The sequence below is a fragment of the Sinohyriopsis cumingii genome, chromosome 11, assembly GCF_028554795.1.
Source record: "Sinohyriopsis cumingii isolate HCF-2022 chromosome 11, ASM2855479v2, whole genome shotgun sequence".
NCBI lineage: Eukaryota > Metazoa > Mollusca > Bivalvia > Unionida > Unionidae > Sinohyriopsis > Sinohyriopsis cumingii.
The window spans coordinates 7,826,580-7,845,963 of NC_142971.1; the positions used below are offsets into that span (position 1 = coordinate 7,826,580).

The following is a 19,384-nucleotide window of genomic DNA, read 5'->3' on the forward strand; positions in this document are numbered from 1 at the left end:
AAACGGCACCCATCATCTAATCTTATCAAAACGGCACCCATCATCTAATCCTACCAAAAACGGCACCCATCATCTAATCTTACCAAAAACGACACCCATCATCGAATCCCACCAAAAACGACACCCATCATCTAATCCTACCAAAACGGCACCCATCATCTAATCCTACCAAAAACGGCATCCATCATCTAATCCTACCAAAAACGGCACCCATCATCTAATCTTACCAAAAACGACACCCATCATCTAATCTTACCAAAAACGACACCCATCATCTAATCCTACCAAAACGACACCCATCATCTAATCTTACCAAAAACGAAACACATCATCTAATCCTACCAAAACGGCACCCATCATTTAATCCCACCAAAAACGGCACCCATCATCTAATCTTACCAAAAACGTTCACTTGCATCTAAGTAACATTAGCACAGATAAACGTCGTCAAAATAGGAAGAAAAAAAACACGGCTTAAGCTCTAATGGTCGTTTGGTACAGGAAGCAAGGTATTTTACTATTTTACTGAAGTCTGTGTGACGTTAACGAGACAGAGTAAACTTTTCTTGAAGAAAGAGAAATAATTTTATTTTTAGGATAAATAAGATACGTTGTTAAAAACTTTTCTTGTTTTTTTATAGATATTTTAAAATGTAGTAATTGAACAAACATTCTTAAATGTCTAAATTCATAATCAAACGTTTTTATTTTATTCAGAACCTTTTATTTCGAAACTGGGAAAGAAGTATATTATTTTGTGGAAGATACAAGAAGAATGGATCAGTCTAGTAGACTGAGTGCCATATGAGCCTGCTTTATTGTTAAAATTAAATATTTGGAACGGAAGTTAAAGGAGGCTTGCCGGCAAATTTGTATTATTATAATTACTTATGGTTACTTGGCCAAGAATATCAATACACGGTGATACAACGTATACAATTACAACTTCTCTAAACATAGTATTGAATAATTCTTTCGATATTTATTAGTTCTAATTGGAGCTGTTTTGTTATACTATGCATTGGGGAAACGAGAAATATTTCAAAATTTGGATACAAACAGAGGAGAACTTTCAGGAAAGTCACCAAAAGAACGAGTTTTTGTGTTTATAACTTGTTAAAGTGGCAGTTAAAAACAATAGAACATGAATCCATTTATGAAACCATTTACTTTCTATGTATAATGTTAAGTAGTTTTCCATGTATATTATTAAATATTTTTCAGGAAGAAAACCTTTCTTCTAAATTTTTTAAAAAAATGATGAGAATGGCGGTGAAATACAATTATGCACGTAGCGCACAAAACAGGATCGTTAGATAAGATTAATAAATGAACCTCAACGACATTTCTACGTTAATTATACTATTAAGTTTCAAAACATTATACATTCTACCAAATTTCGGTGGAGAAAACAAACTTTGTGCAATTCATGTAATATTCGAAATGTATATTGAAAATGTCTTTCCGGAACAACCTCGGTTTGCCGCACACGCGGTTAATAGACCACATATCTCTTTCATTGGAATGTTTTCACATTTAGTTTCAAAAGAGCAGTGGATATGATGGAGATGGACAGAAAATCAGAAACGTAATAGTTACATATAGTTTGTTTTCCTTCTTTTACGAGTAATGTATGTACAGAGTCTGTTTCAAAGATCATGCTGTCTTTGAATATAGAGAATTGTTCTAGACAGAAACAGTGAGTTCGAGGAGACCAAAAAGTAACTGAAGGAGCACGTAGCTTGTTAAGGATACAGAGTGCATCATGCAATAGTATATTCGTGGGCCTTTCCATATTTTCCGTAAACAGTTGCGTAGTAAGGGTAAATGGTGCCCAGAGCGACGATGATGACACCGCCAACGAATTTCGTGTAATTTTAATTTTTTCCGATGATTTGTCCCCAAAGACTTCTGGCGCCCCGGGAATCCGCCCTGTCGGTCCCTCCACCCAGTTGGTACGCTATTGTCCGAAAATCTCTCGCTAAAGTATTACTTAGGCTCATTACTATGTTCCTATTTTTACGTTCGCCAAAAGCCCCGATAAACATGAATGCAACAATCTAATCCTATCTTGAACTACATTCGCCACACACGTTTTTCTCTCGTGATGAAATTGGTTCCAATATGTTAATTTCCATACATCATGGTGTTTTCCGGAAGTGGAAAGGTCCGAGAATGAGCAATTTACTCACATGCATGAAGATAATTCACGTGTTAGAGATTATGACAGCAATGACATGCAATGACTGCAATGACAGCAATGACATGCAATGACTGCAACAAGTCAGGACACTTGAGTAGATGTATATATTGTGAAATGTACACATGCTACAAACACGTGTATGCTGTGTATGTGTGTGCATATATATATATATATATATATATATATATATATATATATATATATATATATATATATATATATATATATCGTGTTTGTACATGTATAAAGCCAAACATCAAGCAGATTCTGTGAGCTGGTGTATTGGTCCTATGCAGCTTTGAGCACTTATGGAAGGCATTTTTAGATTCAGAAAGCCGCCCTAGGGCCAGTCTCAGACTAGTTTTGCTCTGGTAATTTGCCCTTTCATATATACGATTGTCTCTAACCAACACAATCTTAATGATACAGTTCAATCCAGATAGACTTATCTGCCGTGTGGCTTCTAATCTATTTATCTATCTATCTATCTATCTATCTATCTATCTATCTATATATATATATATATATATATATATATATATATATATATATATATATATATATATATATATATATATATATATTTATCCATCCATCCATCCATCCATCTATCTATCTATCTATCTATCTATCTATCTATCTATCTATCTGTGTGTGTATGTGTGTGTGTGAAGTCAGGCATTTGCACATTTTATTTAACAACAATTGCACGTGGAGACATATATCTATCGTTTCTTATTGCACATTTCGTGAGTGGAGTAATTATGATATTCGTGTTGTGAAAACATTGAGTGTGCATGGTGATACAGATATTCATGCTCGCTAGTAGACATTCAGTGCAAGTAGTCCCTGAGATCAGTAATGAGGCTGCGTGTATATATGATAAGCACAAATTGTATCTACAACCTGGTCGATGACGAGACGATAACTATTCTACCTTTAAACCATACTTATTCAGTTTGGCCTTTTCCACACTTTCGATGCTGAACCATTTTTTCTGTTCGAGATGAAGTAATTAGACGTAAGGTAAGCATAAATACATTATGATATTGAAGTTTTCATCTCGTTGCTATAACGAGGATAAATTTTATTTTAACCTGGAATAAGAAACAGGCTATACAATAAATAACACTGGTCAACAACCATAATGCTTCCGAAATAAATGTAGTCAAACGTTACTAATTCTGGGTCACTGTGAACGAAAACCTTGCTTAAAATTGTTGATTGGCCCTATTTTTAAAGATACGATACTGGGTCAGTATATACTATCCTTGACTTGGGAATGGCGGAGGATAAGTGAATGATAAAAGGAAGGGATCTGAATTTAAACCAGAAATGACTAAAATACATCTTTGACTGGATCTATGAATACATCTATGACCGGGTTTGGACAGTACTTGCTTTTCAGGCAAAACAATCAATGAGCAATCAGAAGCTGGTATTGCGTCATACATGATATGAATTGCATCATGTTATTCCTAGAAGTCATGGATGATGCAATCATAACTAAGGTTACATCACAGCTGATCAAATTGCCCTATATCGGCTGTGGAAATCATACAGTGTCATGATCTCTTATTTGTCAGTATTTGATTTTGCGAAGGGACACATTTCTGTTTAGCCAAAGTGAGTAGAAACGCCTCCTACTTGTGTGAACAATCATATAACTGCAGTATAACCACGATGCTTAAGAAAGCCTATCACCTTTATTTTGGCTGCAAAATTGGAGATCAGGACAAGCGGTGGGCCCCACACATATGCTGCAACACTTGTGCAACAGAATTTCATCAGTGGTTAAACAGGAAAAGGAAATCTATGCCTTTTGCAGTGTCAATGATTCGAAAAGAGCCAACAGATCATATCAGCAATTGTTACTTCTGCTTGGTGCCTCCAGTTGGGAAAGGTGTGTCAAAAAAGAAAAAATGGACCGTGAATTATCTAAACATTCCATCAGATATATGCCCAGTACCCCACGGAGAAAGACTGTCGGTTCCTGATGCACCAGAATCATTCTCAATGGAGTCAGACGAGGGAAAGGAAGAAGAAGAGGTTGAAACTTCTAGTCCTGAACCATCTATGTCACATGACCCATATTTTCTCACATCCTAGTCCTCTGAACCACACTTTATAAAACAAGGTGAACTGAATGGCCGTGTCAGGGATTAGGAACTATCCAAGAGTAAGGCAGAGCTGTTGGACTCCATACTATAGCAGTGGAATGCCATGGCAGGCGATGTTAGGGTTTCCATGTTCCGTGACCGTCAAAAGGATCTTGTCCCATTCTTCTTCATGGAAGGTGATCTTGTAGCCTGCAACAACATCGATGGTGTGATGGCAGCCCTCAATATCGTTCATGATCCATATGAGTGGAGACGATTCATTGGTTCATGGAATACGAGTCTTAAATATGTTTTTGCTGCATGATGGCAATGTTCTACCATCAGTTCCAGCTGGTCATGCAGTCCATATGAAGAAAACCTATTAAAACATGAAACAAATTTTGAGGTGCATAAACTATGATCAACATCATCAGTGGGAGCTTTTTGGCAATTTGAATGTTCATGCTTGGTCTGCAGACTGGATATAAAAAGTAGTGTTGCTTTCTCTGCGAATGGAATAATCGTGCGAGAGATTCCCATTACATCAAGAGAGATTGGCCACTCCGACAGTCATTGGAGCCTGTGAGGAAAGTATTCAGCATCCACCACTTGTTGAATCAACAAAGATTTTGTTACCACCCTTGCACATCAAGCTGCGTCTGATGAAGAACTTTGTCAAGGATATGGACGACACACAAGCAGCTTTCAAATACCTCCGTGGAAAGTTTCCAAGGTTAAGTGAAGCTAAGATAAAGGAAGGTTTCTTTGTTGGTCCTCAGATTCGTGAACTTCTGCGAGATGATGCATTTGACCATGCACTGCGTGGCAAGGAAAAGACAGCATGGCAAAAGATTTAGTAGTGTTCCACACCTTTCTACAGAGACCCTTTATTCATTCTTGATGTAAGGGTTATATTGTTTTTTGTAATTTGTAAATAGGTTCAGGAGATCAAATATATTAACATATTTCTTTAGAATATTTCCATTTATAAACCAGTGAAAATACTCTTTGCAGATTTTACTTACATTTACTCAGGTTGTAAATGTTCCTTGTTTATATTGTTGTAGACACTTGACGAAATATGGGACTGTATTTACATTCCTGCATACCCAAAGTACAAAGTGCCAAATTCATTGTAAAAACCCACAACGTACAGAACACAAGTAATCGGCTTTTCGGAGACTATATTGTCCATGGACGAAAGCATTTTAAGAAAGCATCAAGTGGAAAGGAGAAACTTGAGCAAACTTTGCTTCGATAATCATTTATTCACGTGTTTGGACAGTATTCAGTACGTAAGTTGAGTGTATTCTAAACGTTTTTCCTTCCCTTATTTTCTGTCGATACCCAGTAACACGAAGAAAGCACATGTACTTTACCTGAAACGAGGAACAGGTAATAAAATCGTCAATGAAAATCAAAATTAGAGAGTTAATTTGCACATATGGGCGCCCGCACATAGAGGTACTTGTTCACCCCATCCTCCACCCCCACCACCGATTTCGCATATAAACATGTTTTGGCCTGCATCATAAAATTTAATAGGTGACTACTACATGTTTGGTCCCCTCCACACCAACCCCACCCCTAATAAATGTGGGCACCCCTGTTTGCATATCCACCCAAATAGTATTAGACGCTTTACTTTTGTAATAATCTGCAGGCTATTAAGTAATTTTAGGTATGCATACTAATGTGAAAAAAGCATGTGGTTACTCCAACAAACAAACACTATTGATTATATCTAAATTATGGTGGGTGGTTTGGGTTTGAGAGTACACAGCTAGGCTTTACTTATGACGCACATCTCATAAAAGAGTGCTAGTTCTGCTCGGCTATTTTAGCCTCTTGCTTTTAGGTTTTCTTTCTTTCTTGCTATTTTAAAATGTCATAACTGCACTTTCAATTTATAGGAATGCGTACGCTGCGAAAATTCATTCTTATATTTCCTGGACAAGAAAGTGTCCTTTGTATAATTTGAAACACATTTCCCCACTACGCAGAAGTAATTGCCATCACTTTATATGACCCGCTCCGGTGGCCCAGTGGTTCATCTCGGATGCAGGAGGTCGCGAGTTCGAACCCCAGCCGAGTAATACCGAAGACATACGAAAATATTACTAGTAGCAATGTTTGGTCATGATAATGTGACTGGGTGGGACATCATGCTACATGTCTGCGGCATGATGCCCCAGTGCTAGACAGGACTCTAAAACTGCTATAATGCAGACATCGTAGCGATATGACTGAAAAATTGTTAAATCTACATTAAAAATCCAAATCCCCCCCCCCCACACACACACACCAGTTTATAGAGCGCATAGTTTTGCTATATAAGATTAAATGATCACGGTTGCGTATTTATCGATGAGTAAATTTTACATTATCACTGCACTAATCCTAAAGACTTTATGTTAACTTTACGAGTGATTAGGTAAAATGTACACACCGATATATACCCAACGATGGTCATTTAATCCTTTTAGTTCCAATTTACTTCCTCTCTGTCATGATAGCAGCATATTTCATCAACAAAACATTCACTTTTAGGTAGCTCGACGCTTTCTTTCATTGACCTCTTCACTACAATTGATTATATAACTCGATTTACACTAGCCAAGAATCGTCCATTCTTTATATAGCAATACAGGATAGAGTGTCAGAGCATGGCATGCCAGTCATATAAGAAGCTTGTCCTTATGGTTATTTTTAATATATAATAATTGGTTGATGCTGTTTAAATCAGGCCATTCCTTTTATTATTATTATTACGCTGGCATCTGGCACGTGTTTTTAGAGCATTCGTTGTTCTTGCTTTCCACGAATTTTGATCTTTCAAAATCAAAATCGTGTCAACCTTTAGTGAGATCCTTTGCTCGAAATATGACCCTGACCTTGAATAACAGCCGGTGAAACATATTTGAAGCAAAATGCAATTATTTCTCAAGCTGGCTTGTAAAGCCTGACATATGCTTTCTTTGCAAATGCCTCGATAAGAACATATGGTAATATAAGGTATATGGAGGAATGTCAATGAAGGATAACAAAGGATAATGTGACAGTAAATACATGGATGACTTTTGTCTCGAAATCAGTTTAGGTTAGAAAATCCACTGTGAATTTTCGTGTGTTCTAAAACACCGACCTAAATGTGTAAATCCAACACAAACAAATACTTTTGTTGGTAGTTTGTCAAATACCTCAGATAATCAACAGTAATTCAATAGGATTGTATTTATGCAAAAGCACGGTACTAAAGATGTACCGATTGAAAGACGGATATATATCTTAGCATTGCATTACGTAAGCTGTAACACACACACACACACACATACATGGGATGTGGAAATATGATATTTTAACGTAGCTTTAACAATTTTTCAGTCATATCGCTACGATGTCTGCAATGTGGCAGTTTATAGTGATGTCTAGCACTGGGGCATCATGCCGCAGACATGTAGTATGATGTCCCACCCAGTCACATTATCCTGACACCAGGCCAACCAGTCCTAACACTAACCTCTTAATGCTGAGCGTCAAGCGAGGCATCTGTTAGTACCATTTTTGTAAGTCTTTGGTATGACTTGGCCAGGGATCGAACCCACGATATCCCGCTTCCGAGGCGGACGCTCTAACCACTAGGCCACCAGAGCGGTTATATGTATATATTGTGCTGAGTTATTTAAGAGTGGAGCATCATCAAGTTATACGTCTAACCTCTAAATCGTGCTGTTTATGAACCCGCTACTGACAAGTACTGGCAGTTGCTATATTATACATACAGATTTGTCATTAGTCTTAACAAGAGAAACACACAATTAGGTTATGTCTTTAAATTTACTATTTTTATACCAAAGAATGAACCTTTTTATTGATTGTTTTTGACTACGCCATACATATTGTATTTCAACGAAAAAGAATCGCGATAGACACTCTAAATCAGGGGTCTCAAACTCAAACCACCCTTAGGGCCGCATGAGGGCATTTTCGTTGGCCCATGGGCCACACCACCTTTGTTATTTCTCATGACATCCTGTGACGCCAATCATTTTGCGGGCCATAGGATACGACTTGGCAGGCCGCGTGTTTGAGACCCCTGCTCTAAATCTAAGTAAACGTAACTCGATCCCAATGGTTAAAAGAATCGCTTTGACTTCCGTTAAGGACCAGTTCCTAGTACCTGAAATTTTCAAATTCGGTTGCCTTAATTATATCTGACATTATCTACCAGCAGTCATAAATATGGACCAAGTCATAATCACTACAAAAGATTTGTTAATCATGAGGAAAAGGTGGCCCAATATTCTCTAGTTTTTTGTAAAACATACATTCGAATACAAACTCAAATGTCTGGTAAAGTATTTTTGATTAAATGAGATCAAGCATGCAATGTGAAGGAAAGAAATACAAGATATCCTATACAATGTGAAGGAAAGAAATACAAGATATCCTATACAATGTGAAGGAAAGAAATACAAGATATCCTATACAATGCACGACTTGAACTGTGTATTCAAAGTAAAATTGCGCGTAAAACTATCCATCTGTAAGTTTTAATGCTACTTTCATGATAAATAAACTTACAAGAAAATGGGACGTGGGGCCGGCTCTTCTAATGTAATTATTTTAGTTCAATCTAGACTTTCGACATCTAATTGTTCATTTGAAGGCAGGTTTAAATTCCAGTCAATCAGAATTCTGGATTCTGGAATCGAGTTTAAGTTAGGACTTACGTTTTGTTATCTGTAATGATAAATTTAAAAACAAAATAATGTGCGTACTTACAATTGGTTTAGTGAGCGAAGATTTCAGAACAAGGCTACACAAATGACTTGAGTCCAGCTTCAAGGCGGTATCTAGGTCCTTTAATCCCTAAAATAAGGTACGAATTGGATAATGTAATTGCTGAACAGAATGGAGGAAAGTGACACAAATTCCGATAAATTAAATAAGAGACTAATTACATGTCGTTGTTTTTTTTTTCCTTATACAAAAATATAATTGACATTGATTACTCCAAAATAAAATGGAGAACAGTGTCAGTTGCATGGGAACGAACATTAACCCAAGTGAGTGATCGTTCTTTCATCTCAAAAGAAGGTTCAGCTGTATCATTCACGAGTGTCTGTGCATTTATATCTTTATTGCAGCCTTCTTTCTTCGCATTTCTTGGTGCTATATGCACACCGCAGTCTATGTACTGTGACATATGAGTCTATAAGCACAACAGGCATATACTCTGACACCAGAGTCTGTATGCACATCGTAGTCTATGTATTGTGACACCAGAGTCTTTATGCATATCGTAGTCTATGTATTGTGACACCAGAGTCTATATGCACATCGTAGTCTATGTATTGTGACAACAGAGTATATTTGCACATCGCAGCTTAAATATTGTGACATGAATCTATAAGTACATTAAGAATATATATTGCGACATAAGTCTACAAGCACGTCACGTGACAAAAGATTTTATACGCAGATCGAAGTTTCATAGTACAATAAACCAGTCAGCAAAAGTCGAAATTTAAATTTTTCCCCTATATTTGTTCTGACGATTACTAATTACATTTTTCACTTTAAAGATCTTTACTGTAGCTTAAACCTGAAATGAACCAATGATACAATTGTGAAAGCACAAACGTAGAAATCATTCGAACTACTTGTTAATGCTGACTAGGTCACATGGTCCGAAAATACCTAAAATAAGATGACTTAGTCGCTTAAATAGATACTGAAAATATTGCGGAATTTATTATATTAAAACACAGAGATGTCACTAAATGCAATGAGCCTTTTATGTAACAAACATTGTATGGCTGTTGAATCTTGTCATGTTTAAGAACGAATTATTCTCATCGGTACCTTTGTGGTACCTGCTTCAAATAATCTGAGAGAAATAGCGTTAAAGTCTAATTTTAGCACGTGTTTGTTGTTTCCTTTCTTAGCCTGCTTCTCCATCATGGAAGTGGTTCTTTCTTTTTGCACATTTTAGCATAGTAACATATAGGAAATGGTCTCAAAGATTCCAAAAATACGTACCATAGCAATGTTATTCATCATATTCCAGACTAGAGCTCGAATACAATAGACAGCCTGCAAAATATAACGCCAATTAATACAACTATTTATTTTGACTCATAATTATAAAGATGATCCATCAAATTTTGACTATCAAATCTTATCCTACATGATTGTATTTTTGCTAAAAGAAATTTGGACTTTCATATAACTTCATTAAATTTGGACTACTATTTCATTATTTTCAGTTATATTGATATTTAATATCTACTCAATGAAATCTCTTTAAAGCAACAGAAAAAACAAAAAAAACCCATAAAAAACAAACAACAAAATCCAAAACGAAACAACAAAAACAAATCAAAAGAAACAAAATAGAAAAGAAAAGACTTACTGGATTTTTACTGTCCAGGACCACTGCTTTTTCTGCGTCCTTCAATGAACCCTTCAGATCACCTGTTTGCATGAAAGGTAAATTAAGGTTAAGTGCGCAAGCACTGACATATCAGACTGTGTGATCCATTTACAACATCTGCAGTTTTTGTCTCGCATAGTCTGAAGACCAAAGTGTCAGACAAGAAGAAAACGGCAATCACTGGACGTACTGATTCCCAAAACTAGCGCATCTGCTAGATATAGTCTGTAAAATAATAACCTCGACCTTTGACTTTCGATCTCTAAAATATCGACAAAGCTGGTTTATTCAGTGACAGTCGACTCAGCACAATTAGCAATTTTTAAAACGAGACATTGATGTACACAGGAATAACGAAAAAAATAACCATTATCCCCTCAGTGACTTTGACTTTTTATTGTTTGACCCCTTGATCGATTATGCATTTATTGTTTGACCCCTTGATCGATTATGTATAATTGGATGAATAACTTTGTTTAATGGTACAAAATTGTGTAGAGATTATTACGACTCTATGGTCTTAAACTAGGTAATAGAAAAGAGCGAAAACCATCAAGTTTTATAAAAAATTCAACAAACAGTTTATTTCCCTAGTATACAAAGTAAAAAATAAGTAAAATGAACATACAGTAATTGCGACTTCAGTTCCAAAAAATCCCAGAAATTCTAACACAAGACCTAATGTTTAAGGTTCTGAATAAACTTTAGTGGTATTCCAAAATAAATCAAATGCTGGAAATGTTTATGTGCATGTGATAGCCTGTGTCATAGTGATGTGCCAACAGTCTGTTGTTGAATTACAATAATACAATCCAAAACTAGATCTTTATTTAATTTCACTATGAAATTCAAGTCTCTATTTCCAAGAATTTTTTTTTCGGAGCAGTTTGCACTTCCAGAGAAGCACTACTTGAATTAAATAAGTTGAATAAATAAATTCCAGCCCAAAGGAAATTCCTGACAAAATAATAACACAACTGATTCTGCTTAGATCTTACAGCACGAATGAATAATTTGTAGATAAACAAAATGATATAGTCTTCTACTTGTCCTTATTTCACAGTTAGCATTTCCTACATATAAAAAAAAATATTGCCAAATGAAAAATTTCATTATGAAAGGCTCCAGATGTTTACAGGATTAAATCTTAGTTATAATGAGAAGGCCTGTTAATAAAATTATAATACAAACGTTCTAAACAACACACGGCATTTCATTGGGATTTTCAATGTTCTAGACTCAGACTGAGATAAACATTTTGTTTACAAAACCAGATCAATGATTCAGGTCAGGTAGAAAATGGACTTGACTTATGGACACTGTAAAGTTCAAAATACAGCTATTTGCAGAATACAATGAATAAAGAAATTAAAGAAATTAAAAAATAACTAACAAACAATGCAAGTTAAATAACAAGATAAATTCAGTACATTCTTTCCTGATCGGCGTGACACGTAAACATTACGTTTGACGTATGGGCTAGACTCGCGAAACGTTGCTGACTGTAAGGGATAGGATATACTCTGTTTGGAGCATGGATTGAATTTTTAACTAGAATCCGTTTGATAACGGTCCGAAAGATTTGTCAGTGTACGGTCATGAAGCGCTAAATGACAAGAGCTAAAACAAAACAAAGAAAAATCCAGGAAAACCGGGTCCATTTTGAAACAGGTATCATAAAATTATATTTTCCAGAATAATTATTATTAAAAGCGGACTAGACAAATCTTCTCTGACTTCAGTGGGAGTGATACAGTTTTGGGCGTGTAAAGAAGGTAATCCTGATTGGCTAAGCTAAGAGAGGGATGTGTGTTCCCAGACGGAATTCAGGCTTTTAAGAAATTCCCATCGTGAAATTAGTCAGTCTAAGTTGCTGAAGCAAGCCAGAATTCAGCTCCGACAATTAGTAAAATGTAATTTTCTCATTAAATTGTCCAAGGACCGCTTGTCGCAAAGTGAGGGATACGAATAGAAAGAGTAGCCATCATAGAAAAGTTCGAGTCTCAAATGAAGCACAATGTTAGTCTCAATTGCATACAATATATGTTCATTGATTTACGTTGCAATTATTTATTGAATTTATTCATTTCAAATTCATGCATCAATTCTTCCCTGAGTTCATAAGTAACTGTTTGCATGCATTTTGTCTCAAGTATTGTAGTAAATTTAGAGTATGTGTACTTGGTTGTAGTGCCCCGTTTTAAGCAGTTCTTAGATTTGTGTGATTACTTGTTTGATTATTGGAATTCGGCCCCATGGAAATATTCCTGGCCCGAACTAATGAGCTAATGAATAGGAGCAAACGTCACGCAGTGAAGTGTTAGTGTGTTTCCATGATGTCCCGGTTCACTAGTAGTGAATTCCGACCAAAACCGAATGAATGTCCCTGTCGTAAAATAGTACATATTAAAATCTAGTGGTATACATTGGTAGCGTGACTGCAAGGACAGTACTTACGGTAGTAAACCGGTAAATTACACAAGGGAATAAATAAAAAGGGACTTGACAGACACCGTTTATGTCACCATGTGGGCGAATATGGTGCAGTTATATCGGCGAAATGTGCCTGGAAAGCATACATTGACTGGCCTAAGGTGGCGGAGTTAAAATAGTTCCCATTGTTAGGGAGTACTCATATATGTTCTAAGGCGTGAACGGTTGGTGGTACATAATGAACATAATGAAGCCAAAACACGCAGATGTAAGGTTGATAGATAGTTGGCAGTTTGGTTTATCTGTGGTCTTGCATTAATTAGAGGAAAATTTAGGTATAGAATGGACACGTCGGGCTTTCTGATTTACAACTGAGGTTGTATGGAAGTCTTTGGAAAGTCGGGGAAACTTATGACTTCTAGCGAGAATCGCGCCAGGGTTTGACAACCGCTCGGTCAAGTAAATACCCGTGTGCGTGTAACAATATTATATGCCTCATGTATTATATGAATGTGTCTGGATTTAGTTGTTTTATAAGTAATAGAAGTCGTGTATCATAAAGTTACATGCATTTCTCGTGAGAATTAAGCTATATGTCTTAAATGATTTGTATTATGCGTGTTAAGAAATTATTTGTATACGTCTGGAAATGTATGTCAACGCACCGCTAATTAACAAAGTAACGTAGTTAGGAAAAGGAGTGATGTCCTTTAATTCGTTGCGTAATTAAGTTATAAATTCTTTTCAACCGAGAATAGAGGATATAAGAATTAGGAGCGTGGGTCGAGAGGCATAATTTAGCTGGTAATTCATAGCCACAGCGGGCAGTAATAATTTGCAGTGATTTGGAAAAGACCGTAATACCAAGTGATGCTGACATGCCCGCAATTTGAATTCCGTCAGTCACTCGATTGTGTGATGAAATTTATTCTATCAGTTTAACAGAATGGCTGATTGAGCTGCGCATAAAGTTTGTAACTCTGTTTCTAGGAGAAAGTGAATCATTCAACTGTCATGTTCAAATTCATGTTGTTTATGCAATGATTTAATTGTTATGTTTTAAATACGTTGGCTCGTGTTGATCTAATCTATATTTGTGCTCAGATCTCTGTTTTTCCATCCATTAATTTCATATATTATTTTATTATTTACTTGATCCGGGCAATAACACCGTGGTCGATCATCTCCTAGACAACGATAACCAAAGCACCAAAAAGGAGTGGGGATCACATCATCATCACCATCTACGGACACTCTAATGAATATTAAATTTATTACCAATTACATGATACTTGTGCCATTAGTTGCCGTAGGATAATATTCCGTTGATGCCCCAAATCATGACTGAATATTTCTTTTTCCATGATAACAAAACAAGCAATTCTGATAAAATATCTCTAAAATAGAGAAGAATACGTACCAATTGTAGCTTTTGCAAATGCTCTTCTGGCGTAAATAGGAGTCTGCAGACAAGAATTCATAAGACAACCGGCCAAGCAACCATTCTAGAAAGCAGTTAATAAGTGAATGTAAAATCAATTAATCTTAGATAGATAGCTATAAAAGAATTAAAGTTTGTGAAAAGACACTAAAATGCAATGAAAAAAAATGCGCAAGATCACAATCGAGATTTACATCGTCTGTATAATTTTAAAATTGGTCTTTGTTTTCTATCCTCTTTTGACCAGTAGATTTGCTCACTGCCATTCACTTGTAAATGATCATTATTACAGTTTGTACTAAAATGATTCGATAAATGTTTTATTTGTCTTTATTGTCGATGCTTTACGTATTACATGAAATAAGATGGCAATTTTAAGGTTTCTAGCTTTTTTCAAGATTTTTGCTAAGTCTGAATTAGATAGAAAATCATAAAGCTTACGGCCATTAAATTTACGCTTAAAACAAGCAGTTTCTTTTGTCGATATTTGGTCGTTTAGATCTCACTCAAAGTTTCCTTATCCTCCCATTTCGTTTAAAACCTAAAAGCGAACGCTTGTGGAAATGTTGCAACTCACTATAACTGTCTATAGCATACTTTGATGCAGTGGCGGAATGTGTACTGAAATAATAATTTTTAAAAAATGAACGGAAATATGTTTTAAAGAAAACTTCTTTCTCGTAGTCCTGCGAAATATAATGAACAAGAGTCAAAAAGGTCATTTCATTGTTGACAAATATGGAAGAACTTCAATACTTCAGATTTAACAATAGTCCTGGCTCTCTACCGTGAATGAAAACTATTTTTATATAACAATTGTTAAGTGTTAGTTTCCTTGAAAAACTCCTTAGTATTCCGATTATTTCATCTAAGATGTCTACATTTTCTTTACTAAATTTAATTCATGAATGGTGGTTTTTTATTTAGTTAAGAAACTCTTCAAGTCCTTCTTCCGAATTGGTCAAAATGAAGCAAATACTCGTCAATAAACCTGACAGAAATATGGCAGCTTTTGGGTTTAAGCAAATATTTCTTTATCATTCAACTTCATAAATGATAGCATAAACTGGAGCAGACTTCATCCCCACAGGTGTAATTTTTCTTAAGTAAATTATTTCTTGAAATAAATAAAATCGTTCTTTTCATGACAAAGTTGCAGTAAATTTAACATTTCATCATCGGGATCGATCTACAAGCAGTCAAACCATAATCGATGTTAGCCATAAAAGTCTATCAACGTCTGCAATAACCAGAATACGGTTTTTAAGACGTTTAATTTTACTCATTTTTTTGCAAGAAATCATTTGAATCTTGAACATATTGATACTGTTTCTAAACCAAATTGTTTAAATTTAAACCTGTCCATTCGGTCATGCACTCTCAAATGATGTGCTCACCTGGCGGAACTTCCGTTGTATAATCTAGTTTTCCACACGTTCTCCACATGTTTGTGAATTTTAGGAAGAATGAAAATACCTTGATCTTGGTTTATTTGAGATCAAATAGCCGAATTCCCATTAGTCATAAAATTCCCCAATCCCGTGTAATTTTCCAAGTTTACGTCTGACTTCATATGCCGCATCACCATAACATCTGTTTTGAAAGAGGCATGCAAAATACACTGATATCAGTCCATGGAAACGGTGGAACTTCCCTGATCTGCCTTCTTTAAAACCGAAAAAAATTCACTAGTCCTGAGTTTATGTAGACGCAGTCTCGTCTGTACAGTATATGTCGTCAGTCCCTGTAAGGTATTTGTAGTCTTCTAGTTCCTGGATAAAAATCGAAGTTTTTGCAATTTTCATATGTTCATTAAAGGAACGTTTCGGAGAGCAACTTACCGGTTGAATGAAGATTGTTGCATTGGGAAACGCCAAACGAACCCTACCTTTTCAAGCGCTGAAGTGATAGTATGAGCAACACTCCTTCGCCTATCAATATCAATTCCGATGTCTGCAATTACCTTTTTGACGCTCGTTTGTGGCTCAGACTTCCCGGCTAATGAGTCAATTGTTATTTCTTAGCACGTGGAAAAAATTCTATCTTGGCGTTTCCGATGTGGCATTTGTCTTGTCCAGAACGTGTTAAATCTCACTGCCACCTCTTTACAAAATTTAGGTTGGGACCTTTGAGTTTCCAAGGTCGATTGTAATCATGGAGGTTACGTTCTTTTTCTCTAATTTTCGGCTGCACGCCGTCCACAAAGTTTCTAAAATAGTGAATGACCTGAATGCGAGTACAGGAAGCCATAACTAAGCTAGCAAAGTATGCCCTTGTTCCATCTACCGTCACTTGTGGTTAGTAAAATTTCCCGTGGATGAATTGATTAATAAAGAGAGTAAGATCGACTGGTGAGCGGATGAATAGAAATAGAGTAAGATAGATAACTGAGAGGGGTGATGGATAAATAGACTGATAGATGGATGGATAGAAAGCTACCTACATATCAGAGAATATATATATATATATATATATATATATATATATATATATATATATATATATATATATATATATATATATATATATATAAAGTGTTCGATATTAGTGGATATATAGATATAAAAAAAAATAAGTGGGTGTGAAGCTATAGACAAATAAATGAGTGGATAGATAGATAAATGAATAAGTAGGTATGATTAGATAGATGAGTGGGTAAATAGACATATATATAGGTAGGGTAAGGAAAGAAAGAAAGAAAGAAAGATAGATAGATAGATAGATGGATGAATGGACGGACGGACGGACGGACGGACGGACAGACAGATAGATATATAGATAGATAGATAGATAGATAGATAGATAGATAGATAGATAGATAGATAGATGGAAGTTAATGCTGCTTGTGGTCAATATGTGTTGTTCCTGTAAAGACTCCATCTACCTGAGCCACAAGCAAACTCATTAGTACGGTAACCAAAAATTGCTTTGCCTTTATTATTGTTGTATAATAATACCTTACCTTTGGTAGTGACACAGTTTCGATTGCTTTGGTAAACTCAGAAACTGCCTTTCTTTGTTCCCCTACATGCTGGTAGGCAACTCCAAGATGAAAGTAGAGTTCGTAAAGCTGGAAAGAGATAAAGAAAAGACCTCGTTAAATTCCACAAATATCGCCGAGTATTCGTTCGATTTGTAACGCATCCTATGGGTAGAAAGTGTGACCAATCTGGCGTCTGTATCGGGGGATAGTTGTTTTCTTTTTTTACCTCAAGATAAAAAAATTCAATTATTATAATCGACATATTATGTTCTTTATCTATAAAACAGAGCTAGAATCGTAGGCCCTCCCTCCCCTCCCCCCATCACATACAATCATACAATTAAATAGTAGGGCCCTTATATCAAAACCGAGCGGGAAATAAAAATAATTTCAAACACATTGCGTGAGTTTGGCTTGAAGTCACTGGTTCTCCTGTACGACAATAGTCCTTGTCAGTGAAGGGTTCTATAAAAATCGTATGGCTTTTAAAGTGTTCATATTAAGCAATTCGATATACCAACAGTATTGGTATATAAAACTGTAATCTGACCATGGCGCATTAATATGCATTTATAAGCATTGTTTCAACTGTTTCAGTATATAGGAGTTGATATTCATATCTTTAAATATATTAAAGGTACCAATATTACGTTTTGATGTGTCTGTAACAAGATTGTCATGTTACCAGCATGTTGTAGCCAGACGGTGGTTCATATTCATCTGGTAAGTTTTCTCTGTTGATTGCCCATAACAGTTTCTGGTAGCAGTCTATCACCTAGGTCAGATAAATAAAAAAGATATGTTAACAAGCTTAAAAGATACAGAATTCATGAATCCATAACGGTCGATCTCATCAATTTATGTTGCATTTCCTCTAGTTTTTAAAAACCCAAATTAAAGACGACAGCACAATATACTAGTATTGTTAAAGAACATTTGCAATGAATATTTGCAAACAAGTTGAGTTTAAAACTTTAAACAGTCATCTCGATATGCAGCATCATCACGAAAATAGGGTCCCACAAAAAGTTCCTAACAGTAATCAAAATCACGTAATTAACCTACTTTTGGGGTTATCACAATGCATGTCGTTTTTGTAATGGAGGAAGAAGGGAACAACAGACTGCAACGATATGCCCGTATTACACGTGTGTAGCAACCTATTTAGCCGTGTTTCTCCCATTTGTCACAAGAGTTGTGCGTACGATTTTTCACTCACTGAATCATCTACCTTTAATTCCTCTCCTATCAAAAAGGAAAAGAAGACAATAATAACGACGACAATGACAAGTAAAAGAATATGTTAAAGAAGAAAATTATGATTTTTTTGTATTGTACACATCTTAAAGAGTACCGGTTCTAATATTGAGTCTATCATTAAGATCAGCTAATTTTTTTCTCCTCAATAATTCTATAATCTTTTTACCTGAAATTAATCTTTTCAGATTTGCTCAGATTCAAAACAACAACTTTAAAAGCATCTAAGAAAACAATACCAGTAATATTGATCAGCAGTTAAGGACAAACTATGAGAGTAATGACTTGTTATGCCATCTATCTACTGCATAAAAGCTGAAAGCTAATTGCTGTATTGCGTATTTTGCCCAGACATGCGCTTTGTAAGGTTGTCCTTCAGAAACAAATAAAGAAATGAATCTGTAACTGAGGATACATGATAGAATGGATAGTTTTATATATATATATATATATATATATATATATATATATATATATATATATATATATATATATATATATATATATATATACATACATACATACATAC

General features: G+C 35.5%; 1 protein-coding gene across 6 annotated transcripts in view; it reads right to left on the reverse strand.

The window, feature by feature from the left end:
* The window catches only part of LOC149787575 (uncharacterized), a 106,579-nt gene that overhangs the window by 33,390 nt on the left and 53,805 nt on the right, over nt 1-19,384 (reverse strand). For 3 of the 6 annotated variants that reach the window (XM_089973738.1, XM_089973744.1, XM_089973739.1), the window contains exons 2-8: nt 18,284-18,373; nt 17,578-17,685; nt 14,595-14,679; nt 10,721-10,782; nt 10,348-10,401; nt 9,088-9,174; nt 3,141-3,200 (exon numbers count right to left, since the gene is read on the reverse strand). In XM_089973738.1, the coding sequence (XP_089829864.1) occupies nt 3,141-3,200; nt 9,088-9,174; nt 10,348-10,401; nt 10,721-10,782; nt 14,595-14,679; nt 17,578-17,685; nt 18,284-18,373 (546 nt within the window). The remainder of the gene's footprint in view (nt 1-3,140; nt 3,201-9,087; nt 9,175-10,347; nt 10,402-10,720; nt 10,783-14,594; nt 14,680-17,577; nt 17,686-18,283; nt 18,374-19,384) is intronic. The other 3 variants (XM_089973741.1, XM_089973742.1, XM_089973743.1) reach the window with 3 other exon arrangements.